At 40.5% G+C, this 14621-nt stretch overlaps 1 protein-coding gene across 7 annotated transcripts in view; it reads right to left on the bottom strand.

Moving 5' to 3' along the window:
* Window positions 1-14621, bottom strand: part of cobl (cordon-bleu WH2 repeat protein) — a 50370-nt gene that overhangs the window by 23450 nt on the left and 12299 nt on the right. For 5 of the 7 annotated variants that reach the window (XM_086156042.1, XM_086156044.1, XM_086156048.1 and 2 more), the window contains 6 exons: window positions 12210-12420; window positions 9716-9944; window positions 8808-8852; window positions 8109-8197; window positions 7875-7937; window positions 2785-2964 (listed from right to left, as the gene is read on the bottom strand). In XM_086156042.1, the coding sequence (XP_086012168.1) occupies window positions 2785-2964; window positions 7875-7937; window positions 8109-8197; window positions 8808-8852; window positions 9716-9944; window positions 12210-12420 (817 nt within the window). The remainder of the gene's footprint in view (window positions 1-2784; window positions 2965-7874; window positions 7938-8108; window positions 8198-8807; window positions 8853-9715; window positions 9945-12209; window positions 12421-14621) is intronic. The other 2 variants (XM_086156047.1, XM_086156049.1) reach the window with 2 other exon arrangements.

Here is a 14621-nt window from a genome sequence, read left to right as displayed (position 1 = left end):
TTACAAGAAGTATCTCGGGGATATAATTGATAATATATGATAAAAAAACACAATAAACGTTTTGATTAGGACATTTTTTTAAAGAATCATCAATTTATTTTAATGCAAGTGAAAAAAAAAAGACTTTTCATCATAAAAAAGTAAAAGGATTAATATCTTTTGTTGTAAACAAATATACTTTGGAAAAGTGGCGTAAAGTAAACTTTTAACTTCCGACCCCATGGCTACTCCTCGTTTTCGAAATCAAGTGCTTTTTTCTTTTTTTTTTTCGAGCCAAAAGTTGACTTTTCCCACATCTTTGGCTCATCTGCCTTCGCTCGCCTTGATTTGCCCGATTTTTAAGGCTACGATGTAAATGGCAGGCGGTCCGAACGACACCACGCAGCTTTGAGATGTAAAATTATAACTCTAAATAAAAACAGGTTCATGTTATTGCTTTTTCACTGATAACACTGATATCAGTCCATATTGAACCATTTACATTACCCTTATTAAGACTCAATGCAAGGCACAGGGTGATTTTTGGCTTAATAAATATTATTGTACTTTACTTAAAAATCCCCTGCCGCAGAATTTTAATCTCTTTTTTAATCTACCCAAGAGGCTAAAAAGAACGACTTTTATGATTGTATATAACGTGCGTTCCCTATGAAAACTGTCCCACTCTTATTTCAGGAGTTTCAATAGCGCTTAAATGTGAAAGGACTCCATTTACTGTGACCTGAGTTGACTTGTAAAACTCTGTCACTCTATTCACATGAAATGCTCCTTATTCGGCCTGATTGCTTTGATATTCAGTTTCGTGCAGCTTAAACATTTTCAATCAAATTCAAACAACGAAGCTAACGGTGCAACATCTCTTATCAGCAAATGACTATCGGTTAATCAATGCACAAGTGAATCGCCATTCTATCAACTGAAAGAGCAACCGATCTACTGAGCGACTTAATATTTACAGGAGGTAATGTAATCAACTTATGAGGTCCGCTCTCAATGGACTGGCTGCTTTTTTTACTCCATGTTTAAAAATCTATTTTTTTAGTCAATTAGTGACCTCAGGCTGAACTGGCTTTTTCCAATCCGTGGCCCCACGGGCCGCACCAGAAAACCGAAAGGCGAAATATGAGAAGACTCCCGGACCGCGGCGTGACCCTGGAACGAGTGGGCCTGCATCGATGGACGTGAGACGTTGCGCTTCCACGGAGAAACAATTCAGACGTGGCCCGAGAAATAACGGCGAGCCGAACATCATCAGACGATCACCGAGTCCTCAGACGACCTTCCCGACCGTGTTTTGTTTACCCGTCCTTCCGAAACCCTTCTGTCTCTCACCGTTTCACCTCAAGTATTCTGTATGTTTTTTTCGGGCGAAAATACCAAAAGGATTCCTGATAGAAACGAAGGCAAACGTCTTGTTATATTTATTGAAATATATAACAGAATTTTGTCTGCAAAAACGAAAAAAAAAAAAAATGATGGAAAACAAATACACTCGGCATGCAGATTAACATTTTCTCCTATTATTTAACTGACAATCCTATTTGATTTCCAAAGTTTCAGGGTTGGCATGAAAAGAAGTGATTTTTTTTTTTTAAACACATTTTTTTAAATTTTTGACTCCCTTTATCTCTGACGCTTCTCCAAATAGCATCGGAATAACTTGGGTTGATGCGTCGTTTCCGTTTTCCCAAGAGATTTATTGTTATCGTTAATAGCTCAACATAATTAAATTAGAAATAAAAAAATAAAATAAAATGACCAAAATCAAGAAATAAGCCAAAACATACAAACACGCAAAAATATGTGTTGATGAAAAACGAGACATATTTAGTCTTTGTCTACTGCTCTGTTTACAGCCACAGAAGATAAGCTATTCACAAATACTGTAGGGCTATACTTTGTCAGGCTAATCTTTGTTAGCCCAATTTGGACTCCGGCTATGACTGACTGGCACACTTGTGTTTTCATCAGCTTTTGCAGCTCTTTTGGGCTTCTACGAACACTATAAATACTATAGATAAATATAATGCTACTGAAATTCAGACAAATCATTCGAGTTTTGAGGTGTCACTCCTCCCTGGCCCTCGCATTTGACACTAGCGGGCAAAAATCATGTGCTTCTTTTGCAATAATTCAACATAACGTCTGTCTCCTCCCAGTCCCACGTCAGCAGATTTGAACACGGTAGCGTTCTATATTTCATTTTATACTACCAGACAAACTTGTAAAATCTATCTCGCACAATGTTTTCAGGAACAACAAAAGAGAGATCTTTGGAGTTTGCAGCATATTCACTATCACGCCCCGTTTCTCAGAATTCCTCCACGGCTGTCTGTACTCATAAGCTTAAAGGAGTAACTCTGTTCTCCACGCTTTTCCGAGAACAAATTTCCTCTGGTCGGGAAAACGCAGTCAAAATAATCAGAATCATTATCAGAGCCATGGGAGGGAAGAAGGATGATGGTTGTTAAACAACATTTCCCAGCATGCCTACACTGTAATATAATGAGACGGCAGGGAGCTGTTTCTCTGAAGTAGATAATGAAGGTCACTCAGACCCTGAGCTACTGAATCTAAGGCCAAAACAATGGAAAAGGCTGCGTCAACCCAACATTGTTTCTCTGGGTTGAATATTTGGAGGTCAGCACCCAAGAGCTTAGCGATTCAGACCTCTTAAATAATGAAGACCAGAATGCAAAAAATGGATTTAACGACAAAATCTCTAAGAAGGTACGACGACGACTCGAGTTTTATTTGTTTTTTTTCTTTTTAAACTTTTCTCACCTGGTAGCTCTCGAAGCTGTTGTGTCCCGGAGACGCCAGAGCCACAGGCGGCGCCGGAGCCCTCCTCTTCTTGGAGTCGAATTTGGGGGAAGTCCTGGAGACGTCTGTGACCGATAGAGACTGAACCGAGGTGCCGAACCGACGGTCTGAGCTGGAGACCCCTGACACTGACGTCACGCCCTGGGAGACACAGCAGAGAGTAGACGGGGTCACGTTATATCCCATCCTGCACACCGATTTGGTCGAAAACAACCCTATAACAGAATATGATTTGAAATACAGAGCCGTGCAAATGTTGGACTCGGCTTCATTTATATCCAGCTGCTATTTTACAATGAACAAACTATCGGTCAATCTCGAAACCGGACGCATGAACAAATCTAACAAACCTGAAATTCTTTTATTTTGAAATTATTTTGAAATTATTTTGAAATTATTTTGAAATTATTTATTTTATTTTATTTTATTTATTATTTGATTTTATTTTATTCTATTATTCCCGTCAACACTTGTGATGGTTTCACATCATGAAATAAAATAAAAAGTGCACATTTGGAGAAAAAAAAAAGAGCCTTTTTACTGAAGAGAAAGAAAAAGTTAAGTTTTATCCTGTTGATGCCGTGTCACCTACAAAAGAACGGAAGCAATTATACATCATCGGCAAAATCCAATTGTACAAATGAAATAAGTTGCAAAATGAGTTCATTAAAATGACTCATAGTGCAAAAAAAGAGAAATGCTTTTTACGAAAAGTCAAAATGTTACGCTGAGATTTGGGCGTCCTTGACAGTAAAACTGTCAAGTAAAAACTCATTATTGCAGGCAGTCGTAAAGTGACAAAACATTTAAAAATCCAGACGCTCATCGGATCTTATTCCATAAGCGGCGCTAGATTCCCCGACGCGCTAATCTAAAACGATCAAGCATCTCGAAAACATGCACTAACTAGACATGCAGCTAAATACTAGGCGCGTATTGTCGTATCAATTATCGCAGTATTTATTTGACATTTTCGAGGAGTGACTGCGTCTCACTCAAACAGTGGGACAAAAATGGTTTTCAATATCTGATCAAAGAGAGCCCAAAGTGCCCCTGAAAATCTAAACCTCCCCATGGCTCTGCTTGGTACAGATCCTTGGCACAACAGGGGTACCAAACCATGCCTAACACCCCCATGATCTAAGAAAAGAAATGTGTTTAAAAGAAGATTAATTGATGCGTTCAGACAACGGCTGGATACAGCATAAAAGCAGAACAAAAAAGGAACAGTAAGTTCTGGTCGTTAGTATTAATTGGACCCAAGGTTAGAACGTCTCACAGTAGGGAGGGATGGGAAAAGAACAGTGCGTGTGAAAAAAAAAAAAAAAAAAAAAGCCTTGAGGAGAGCAAGGCCTGTGGTCATGGCTGTAGCTCTTGCACAAAAAGAAGAAAATTAAAATATTCGTGTCGTTCGCAACAATTACGAGACGTCATCGGTCGATCTGTGCCGTGCATCGGACGCAAGCGGAGAAGCAACGACTCTTTCCAAGAGATACGACGTCGGGCGGTGTCTCTATTTCTACATTTGATTTGCACTGCTCCGAAAAAATAAAGAAAACACTAAAATAACACATCCTAGATCTGAAGGAATGAAATATTCTTATTAAACGCCGACGACAAAATCGCACAGAAATGATCAACGGAAATGAAACCCCAAGGAGGTCCGGCTTTGGAGTCGCACTCAAAATTAAAGCGGAAAAACACACGACAGGCCGATCCGATGTTAATTTAATGTCCTTAAAACAAGTCAAACTGTGTACAAATCACAAATCAAGTCAATCACACAAGTGAAGTGTGTTTTACATTGTGTTGTTTAAGTATCGCGTTTATTTTTTCTGAGCGGTACAAGTATCGTTCGTCTACGTCGCTATGCAAAATCGGAATTCTTTTCTTTTTTTCAATGAGTTAAGAGCGAATAAATCTGAAACAGGAACCAACTGGCTAAAAAAAAAAAAAAAAAAAAAAAAAAAAAAAGAATAAAAATCCCCATATACATGAAAGGGCCTATAATCTAAATTCATAATAGAGAAAGATGAAAGATGTCCAACTAAACTGTCAGTTCGACAGTTGTTCAAGGTGCCATTTGACTGGTAAAGATAAGAGCAAGAAACGGGGAGATAAGGCGCAAACGGAGGCTGACACGACCAAAAGACGTGCGAGAAGCGAAGGCTGGACGTGACCTCCTCGTGGACCCGGAACACGGCGTGCCCACACCTCACCAAAAATACACCGTTCAAAAGTGAAGGAATCACATGAACTCTGCCTGACTTTTCCACCTGTTTTTCCGCCGCTTGCTCTTCCCTCCGGTGAACGCTCTGAAATCTGTCAAGAGCACAAAGGAGGAAAATACATCTGAAACATGCACTTTAGCATCGGAGGCAAGTGTTAACTCCCCTCAGACGCTCAATTCGATAAAATAGATTAAGGCGTGCTCTGAAAACTAAGTCAAAATGATACCTTCCAGCGCACAAATCGATTCGTCTTTGACCAAATATTGATCTCAACAAGTGACGACACACGAAATCCGACTTCCGATCATATTTTGTCCCGCCGAGCCACGACGGAGCGTTAACGCGCAGTTACGGTTCTCATTTCAGGACGATCGACAAACACGAGTCTTTTAGATCAAGACGCGTTTTAAGGGGTTTTTGACAACGACCGTTAAAATCGCATAGCGGTTCGTGAAACGCGCAACACCCGATCACTGCGGCGTTCATAAATCGCGCTATTTCACCTCAGGTTAATCAAAAATTGGACGGATTCCAAGGGACGGGAGTCCTTCCGAAATTTCGAATCGCATTTGGATCCACCTGTGCTCGAAGGGGCGGCATCCGACGTAAAATCATTTTTCGGGGGTTACGTTGAACCCCGTGGGAAAAATAACAGAGTTCGACTTGAACTTTGAGATCTAAAGGCAAAAGTTGTGTGATACTCAAAAGGATAACAAACCACATTTTCCAGATCAAGTTATGCGATTTGGGCAGTTCAGCATTACCCACAACATTGGAGAGAAGATACCACGACCTTGCCGGCAAAACCAAAATTGATATAATTGCTTTTTTACCCAAGGACCAAATATAATGATATAATCACTAAAGGACCAAATAGCTAAAACAAGACAGTTCATAATCCACATTAGCGATGGAAAAAAAAAAAAAATGGTGAAATTAAATGGATAGGACATTTTCTGTGTTTCGTGCCAGTTTGATTCAGAATCAACGGCGCTCTACAACATGATGCTCTCTGACCTTGTAAGTGTTTTAAGACCACACACACCAACACACCCATGGTTTAGCCCCTAATGAACAATTAGAGATAAGAGGTTTGGCTTTTAGCACTAATGTAGCCAAGGTAGGGTAATCTGATGCCTTCGGGCTGATAAGCCCATGTGTGTGTGTGTGTGTGTGTGTGTGTGTGTGTGTGTGTGTGGTCTGATAGGACTCCCTGAACTGATGAGAAACAATCATATCAGAGTGAAAAAGCCCACCTGCACTTGTGCGATATGAAAACATCGAAGTTCCCAGCAGATTGTGATTTTAGGTTTATTCAAAAATTTCATTTTGAAACGAGTACAAGTGAAAACGAATCCTCGTTTCACGTCGTCGTGCTTTTTTTTTTCAGTTTGAATTAAAATAAATGAATCGTTTAAAAAAAATAGAGAGATTAAAAAAGACATTCATATTCAAAGAAAGAGATTGTTAAAAGGCTTATGAAAAAAAGGAAACTAAAATCACAGCAAGAAATTAATAAGTTGGAAAAACCCAATAAAAAGGTTTAAGCTTCCATATGACAGCACAGTGTTATAGAGTGAGGTAGCCATTGTTTTGTTTGGGTTTTTTTTGCGCAAATAAAATCAAACGGCATATTGATCCAAGATGAGCCACAGATGGCTGCTACTCACCAGAGGTTTATGGTTTTAAAATCAAGTTAATGTGATTGGGTTATGGATATGACGGGAGATAAGAGCCTAATGCATCTTGTTCATCAGATTAAACATGAATCTATGCTGCAAATATGCACTGCTGTAATTTTACTGAGATTTTGTTTGCTCAAATGAACCCTTCAAAACCTTTCAGTTCAGTTGTTGACAGTCTCGTGATGTTTCTGATCACCGGAACTTAGCATGAAAGTCTGCGGTGAATTTTATCCTGCTGAATCATTTTTTATCTTATCCAAAAAAAGAAGGATTTAGGCTGACCAAAGCCTTCGGGAGCAACTGAATGATCTCCTGTAGGCTGTTGCTGCTCTCTGCAGGAAACTGATGGGTATCACAACAACAGGAACTAGCTCTTAATTCATCTCTTAATTCAGCCGTCCGCTCGCAAAGCTGCTCATCCTTTGCAAATCTCCTCTGCAGAGAATCACAGATGATTCATTGGGTGAAGAAAAACGCTAAAGATTGGATCCGTCCCGAGGGAATCGCAGTTCCAGTGTTATCTGACATTGAGTGACCTTCTCTAAACTAAATCCATAAATCAAAATACCTGGATGCGCTTTCACATGTCAATTTAATTCCTGTTTCCGAATGAATAAAAACATGTTTTTTTAATTAAAAGTACAAAAAGCCGCGTCCCAAAGCTAAACCGAGGTATCTCTGGATCTGTCGTTCTCGAAACCGGGGCTTGTTTTCAGACACTTCATTTCGTACAAGCTGGAGTGAAAGAAAATTAAAATTGTAATATCTCATGAAGTATCTCATTTAACCCGGTTGTAGAATTTACTGATAAATCTGATTGTGGCAATTAAACTGCGGCAGCTTCATTTCTTGAAGACACATTTAATCAAAAGGGGCTTAAAGGTTACTCTTGCATTAAAAAAAGACCGTTATCTAAAGAATTAAAATGATGATAAATGCAACTTTTGTAACACCTTGATAAAGTTGTAGTTACCCTGCACAGATAGACGTTATGACCGCTTTGTGAACCTCAAAGAGTACTGGAATATAACTTATAACGGTGCAGTAAAGGAAATAACTGGTATGACGCAGGCATCGAAAGCTGCCGGTCTTCCGCTTAAAAGAAAATCAGAAAAATCTAGTTTGTAATACTTACATTGCAGTTTGTGTCAGTATTTGGATTTACTTTATCCATGTCCATGTCTGATGTTGACACTGTCTGCAAACAGAACGCACAGCAAACATGCAGCATCAGACTGTTCAGCCATCCATTTTAGCTCCATTAAGAGGTCGGTTCGTGCAACGGCATGCGTCGTCTTCCATAACCAAGATGTTAAATGTGAATATAAGACAAACAGGGTGACGCCGTACATGCCGCATGAGGTGTTACCTTGGATTTCCTTCTGCTGAACTGGAAAAAACCCAGGATACCTCTCTTCTCCCCTCTGCTCAAACTGGAAGTGCTGGAGCTGATAGAATCTAGGTTAATAGGGATATAAAAGAATGGCAACATTGACAAAAACTCAAGTGAAAAAATTGGCAAAAGGAAAAAATGTAGAGCAGGAACGTTACGTGAAGATGTCGGGATAAAGGACCAAATAAGAAAAGAAACCGTGGTGATGGATGACAGGTATATTTTGCACAAGAAAAGAAAAAAAAAAACATCGGCTTCTGAAATTGCATGAAGTCTTAGAAATAAACAAAACTTGGACTCAAGAAAACCGAGATTAGGGCCGATTGTAGTGCCGGGTGCCGCCTCGGCAGGGGGCGCCAGCGGATTATTTTACGACGGTTCAAAATACCTTGAAAATTATACGACTGAGTGGTGTGAATTTGAGGGGGGGGGGGGGGGGACATATAGACAAACTTAGTTAATAGAAAAGACAAAATGTAAGCTGGTAGTGACAAAACAGGTGATTGCAAACATGATTTGTGGTAACTGGTTAGTCAGGAAAGCGCACAAACATGAAATCCACGTTGCGTCTCTTTTGAAACACGCATATTAGACGCGGGGTTAATGAGCAAGCTGTGTCGGATACATGGATTCGGATGAAAAAAACCACGAGATGAGACTTCTCGTGACTAATACCTGAGTAGTTTAGAGCAGGGGTGGAAGCCATTTTAGGCCGGAGAACTGGAAAACATGACAAGTTGTCAAATCAAAACAGGCCACTTGTGAATAACTGACAGGCATCAAAAACAAAATATTGGTCGTATTTACACTCCCAATCACAAAAATCATCAGAGGTCAAACACTTGAATTTTTCTACACCGTGACATGATGTTTTATAATTTTCGTTATGAAACATGGAACCTTTGGAATCTATAAAATACAGGTTATAAGAATGCCGTAAATGTAAAACTCTTTGACGAGAAATAAGCCCGCAGTTGCGGACAGTTGAATTACCGTTTTATATTTCAGAGCAGAAATTAATTACATAAGTGGCATAAAGGGTGTCATCCTCTTATTTGTATGATCGTTCTTGTTTAAATGTTAAAATCTAACATTGTGCTTTATCGTCTTTTCGGGCGCGACGTGTCTTTTCTCTCTTTATTGCCTTCACAATGTGGCAAATGTTACTCGGTGGTTGCAGAGACAGAAGGAAATGCTTTTAATCCCTTTAGAGAATTGTTTTTCTTCCTGTGCTTATCAACAAGATAATCGGAGGGCGGCGCGTCGGAACACTGGACGGTATTCGGCCTCACTCTCGCTATCGCACGTTTGGTGCGACGAATATCGAAAATCTCTGTTTAGCATTGCGAGCTATCCAAAATCAGACACGGGTGATAAAAAAAAAATCCTAAATACAAAAAAAAAAAAAAAAAAAAAAAAAAATGACAACATTTTTCGATTGCACTGGAAAAAAAAATGCTTATCTGAGAAAGAAAGATTATTTATCACCGGGAAAAGGGACGACAATTGAGATGTAACAGTATTTATTAGCTGACGTGAGTCGATTCCGGACTCGAAGAAACGGGGACGCGGTGAACATTTACCTCGGCTCTGATCAAATACGTAGAGCTCCTTGACTCCCAGCTGTGTTAAGGATTTGTCCAGCGGTAGCTTCTGGCAACCGACGTTATCCTTGAGGAGCAGGACGTGCGAAGGGTCGAACTCGCACTTTTCGCAGATGACGGGTATCAGAGCATCGAGCGGCGCTAACGGGTTAACCCGCACCACCGCCTTCTGGCTGCCGTGGTAGTTCACCATCAAGCGCACCGTTTTCTGGTACACACAGGGAACGACATTGGAAAGAATTAGAAATGACTCTCAAACAAACGGACAAGTTAAATTCTGATTAGAAAAGGCCACAGAATAAATAATCAGTCGCCACTTTAAGTAAAAAAGGGTGTACAAAGATACTCTCGCTAACTCACTCAAGAACTGAAAGTAGGTCCCAATGGCTCAGTCGCCAAATTGGTAGTAATTTGGTGAACTGGACGTTTTGGCGTTGAATATTCTAAGATAAAACCCTCACTAAATTATGGACCTTTAACGCTTTCTTTGGACACTTAGTTCCTGAGAGAAGAACTGAGAACTAGGATGACGGGTGGAAAAACAATTAGAAACATGCCAATATCTTCAATATGTAACTTGTGGTTAGACTTTGCATCCTGACAGAAGGGTTTCTGACATTTACTGGACGAGAAACAGCTTCTGTAATCAATATGGATGTCTGGTGTCTTCAATGAGTGTATTTTGCATCCCAAACTAAGGTCAACGTTATGTAAAAAAGAATGGTTCAAATCGGCCTGTAGAAAAACGCTGTGTCGTCGCCTTCTTAAAATAATCACTTTAAAATGATCACTTTTAACTATATTAGGAAGGTGACAGTACACTAATTTCAGGGGTCAATTATTCATCTACGAAACTGGATTCTCTTCAACTCCTTTAGATATGTGCTTGTGTATAACTATCGGAAAAAAATAGCACAAATATTAGCGACTAAAATCGTAAATCCCTTAGTAGAGGGGTCAGGAACCTTTTCGAATGGGAGAGCCACAAAAGCAAAATATTTCTAAAAATATTTCATTGAGAGCCATATAGTATATGTAACGTTTAATAAATTGAATAATTAAATTAAATAAATAAATAAATAAATAAATAAATAAATAAATAAATAATCATTAAATAAATAAATTTAATAAATTAATTAAAATAAATTCAATTAAATTGTCAGCCCTGAGATAAATATGTCTTATTTTTAATGCGACCTCTGCTATGGATTCGTTCGAAGTTTCGCTTTATCGATGCAACGTCATCATTGCATATTAGTCATACTGCAGATCCAAATGTAAATTCCTCCGTCCACGCAGCCTGGAACGCACGGTAATCGTCGTCATTTTTTTTCTTTTCACCATCTTTTTCGTTACAAGGGATGAAGCGGATAAACTATCCGACAAAATTGATCTCTTCACCTTTAAAATGACCCCGGACGCGCTCGGAAGCCATCGGTTCCCGACCCGACCGACGGGTGACGCATGAAATTTATCTTCAAAACTAATTTCTGTTCAGTTCAAAATGATTTTTTTTTCAAGTTAAATTGTTTGGGAGCCATAAACTGCCATACATAGGTTCCAGACCGCCTTAGTGGGACTCATATTTAAAACGTACGACACAAAAGATCTGAGTATCGAACCAAAATTTGCTTTACACTCCATTCGTCTTGGGTTTGCCAAATGAAATGTACAGTGAATAACCCTAAAAAGTATTAACTTTAATGGCTGAAACTCGTGGAATCACGGGAAAGAGAGAAACAAGTAAAATGACGGATGCCGGCAGGTGAAATAGTGTCAACGTCCGGCCTGAGGCCAGAGGGAGGTCACGTGGAGAGAGAGTAGCCAGTGAGCCCTGAGAAGAGCAGAGAAATAATGCATGGTAACTAAAGGTAAGGCATTCATTAAATATTCAAAAGCGTAGGAGGGCTGTAGAGTGGAAGTCGAGAAAAAGGTCGCGAGAAAGAAAGTACCGATCGGTCAAAATGACGAAACGGGAGCGAGCGAGCTAGTGCGCCGGCGAAACGAAATAAAAAAAACAAGATGGAAAGGCACGCTTGGATAAAGAGATGGAGAAACGTCCCTCGTGACGCACCAGAGGAAAGTCCTACCTTGGCATGAGGCCTGAATGGTTTCACCGGCCTTGCTTTCTGCCAGCGGTCAGAAGTTTAAGGCAGAGAATGCAGGAACGAGTATTAAATCGTGAGCAAATCAATGGCAAAAAAGATCTATTTCCTACGAACGAAAGCCTTCCGGAGCGCATTCCTTTACATTTCGTCAACACAAGGAATCCCCCTTTTTTCTTCTTCGGTTTGGGCGACGTCATCGTACAGATTTCGAATTCTTAGCGACTGACACAGCAAACCACATTTCACAAGATACCAATGACATCACGCAATGAAAACTTCAAAGCATCCATGACAAAATCAAAAAAAAAAAAAAAAAAAAAAACAAGAGATAAAGGTAACAAAAATAAGGCACAAAAATATGTCACCTCTGGCACTTTGGGTGCAGGTTTGCGCACCGCTTTCTCCTCCGAGACTTTCTCCTTGATCAGAACTCGGGCCACGTTGAGGGATCCGAGGCGCACATTGGGCTTGAAGCCCAAAGGGTGGCCCTCGGGTGACAGCAGCTCCAGCTGGTGCAGGGAAGGATTCAGGTGGTGGCGGCTGCACAATTCAACCAGCAGGTCCATCAGCGCCTTACTAAGAGTGAGGGAGAGAAAGTGAAAGAGGGGGAAGAGGAGATTGGGGAAGGGGAAGGGGAAGGGGGGCGTTGGGAGGAGAGAAACCCAGGAGAGGGGATTCGGTTACACGGCCCATCTTGCTTTAGTTCAGGTAACCAGAAAAGTAATTACAGTCCTTCATGAAAAAATAGCTCCGTCAGCAAAAGCAAAGGGCACGATTTTGGATAATCTGGGTTTTTGCAGGAATCATCCCCACTGAATGAGCACATTTTAATTTACTTTATAACCTACTCTGTATATAACATCACAACCTGTGGCCGCTTGAAAACCTCGGACCTGAATGTATGCGTCGAGCTCAATAGATCTGTCATTAAATGAATGACTAACCGTGAAAAACATAAACGATTGGCCTTCGCTGCTTTCTACATCTAATCATTAGCATCTGTCCCTGGAAACACTCACAATCTATAAGATAATGGACGTCCTCACACTTCAGCACAAGGCAGATGAGATCAGCAATGGCAAATAATATCACATGCATGACTGTTTTGTCTGTGTGTGTATGTGTGTGTGTGTGTGTGTGTGTGTTGCTGTGCTAGAAATGAGGTCTTTAGTTGCACTTGTCAGTCCTGAGATAAAGACACCAAGAGACAGTCTCCCATGCTTTCTGTGAAGAGCCAGATCATATGACAAGCTGAGAGTTCCCGCTTACAAAGGATAGGACAGGCAGTGCAAACACACAAATACTGCTGCTCCGCAACAATGAAGAAGTTACATATTTATAAACCACGATGTTAGGAGACAGTTTTAAGATTATCTTCCTTATAAAGAAATGTGTTATTAAGATTATCTCCTGCTGTCCTCAGCTGTGTGTCTGTAAACTGGTGATTGTACTGTTTGTTGGGTGTTCTCCAACGCAAGCTAAGATTTTAAGCACATATTACAATTCTGTAAAATCGTGCCGTATGCAAATAATCCAGTGGGTGCAAAACTATAAGAGACGTGTTTGGACGGTGAACACAAATTCAGCAGATAAAGGTATTTTCATAAGCGTCAGCCCAAACTAGCCGCTTTCAATTGTTTCGAAGAAAAGAAATGATCTTTTCGTACCAATCCGTGTCACGACATAAACTTAATGGAAAAGGACGGTTAGTGGGATGATCTTTTATCTCTGCTGTATTATTATTATTATTATTATAATGGTGTTTGCAGTGGCCTGATGTTATGTTTTTAGCCATATCACTATCCCAATTCCGACGTTGTTAGGAAGCAGGAAGGCAACAGTGCTGTTCATCAGATCAACAAAATCTGCTAAATAATAACACCTTGTTTTCGATATGAGCCAAAAATTTGAATGATATTCGCCGAAATAAATAAAGCATCTTTCACCCTGGAATGAAGCAGCGATGAGGAACCGGCTGCTTATGCGGTTATTTAAAGCGCACCCTGTTGTTGTTGTTGTACTCGGGAGGCATCCCTGGTTTTCGGCCCCAGAGGAGGGAACCTCATTAGGGGCAGAAAGGCTCAGCTTCCATCTGTGCACTATCTGGGACAATGCATGTGCTGAGACCGGGGAAAGGCACCCCTTTCGAAGGCCCCACTGGCACAGCCACCCAAACAGACCTGAAACCGGCAAACAGGTCTCGTACTGTTTGCGCGGAGGTTGGCGGGGAAGTTCCGAACATATGATCGGCCCAGAAACAGCGAAAAAACAAAATAAAACAAGGATAATACAAGAAAAATAAAAGGGAAAGAAACGGTTTTCAAGACAACGTGTTTGAATTCCAATGTTTCTAGAATATTTCACGGACAAGGTCAAAACAGCGGGGTCGCTGCCAATCTTTCGTCGTGAGCTAAACCAAGCACTACCCTACTAATAGCACTTAGCCCCCAACCCCCCCGGACAAAAAAAAATGATAATAATGATAAAATGAATGGTATGTATATGGTTCTGAGATGGGTCCAGCATATCTGACCGACATGATAAGACCTTATGTTCCCGGCAGAGAGCTGCGTTCCTCTAATACAAACCTACTAGCAGTACCTTTTGCTCGCTCTAAGCGATCTCAGGCAAAACTGTTCTCAGTTCTACTACCTCAGTGGTGGAACAAACTTCCGGAAGCAACAAGACTAGCATCATCTCTCTCAACCTTCAAGAAACAGGTAAAAACGTTTCTCTTTCAGGACTTTTTACTGCGCTGATGCCCCAGATCAGGTTAG

The sequence above is a fragment of the Fistularia commersonii genome, chromosome 11 (assembly GCF_037954325.1).
Source record: "Fistularia commersonii isolate RoL2024-O1a breed Wild chromosome 11, RoL_Fcom_v1.0, whole genome shotgun sequence".
Lineage (NCBI taxonomy): Eukaryota > Metazoa > Chordata > Actinopteri > Syngnathiformes > Fistulariidae > Fistularia > Fistularia commersonii.
Note: the sequence above shows the minus strand (reverse complement) of the source record. Positions and strands in the feature narration are given on the sequence as shown.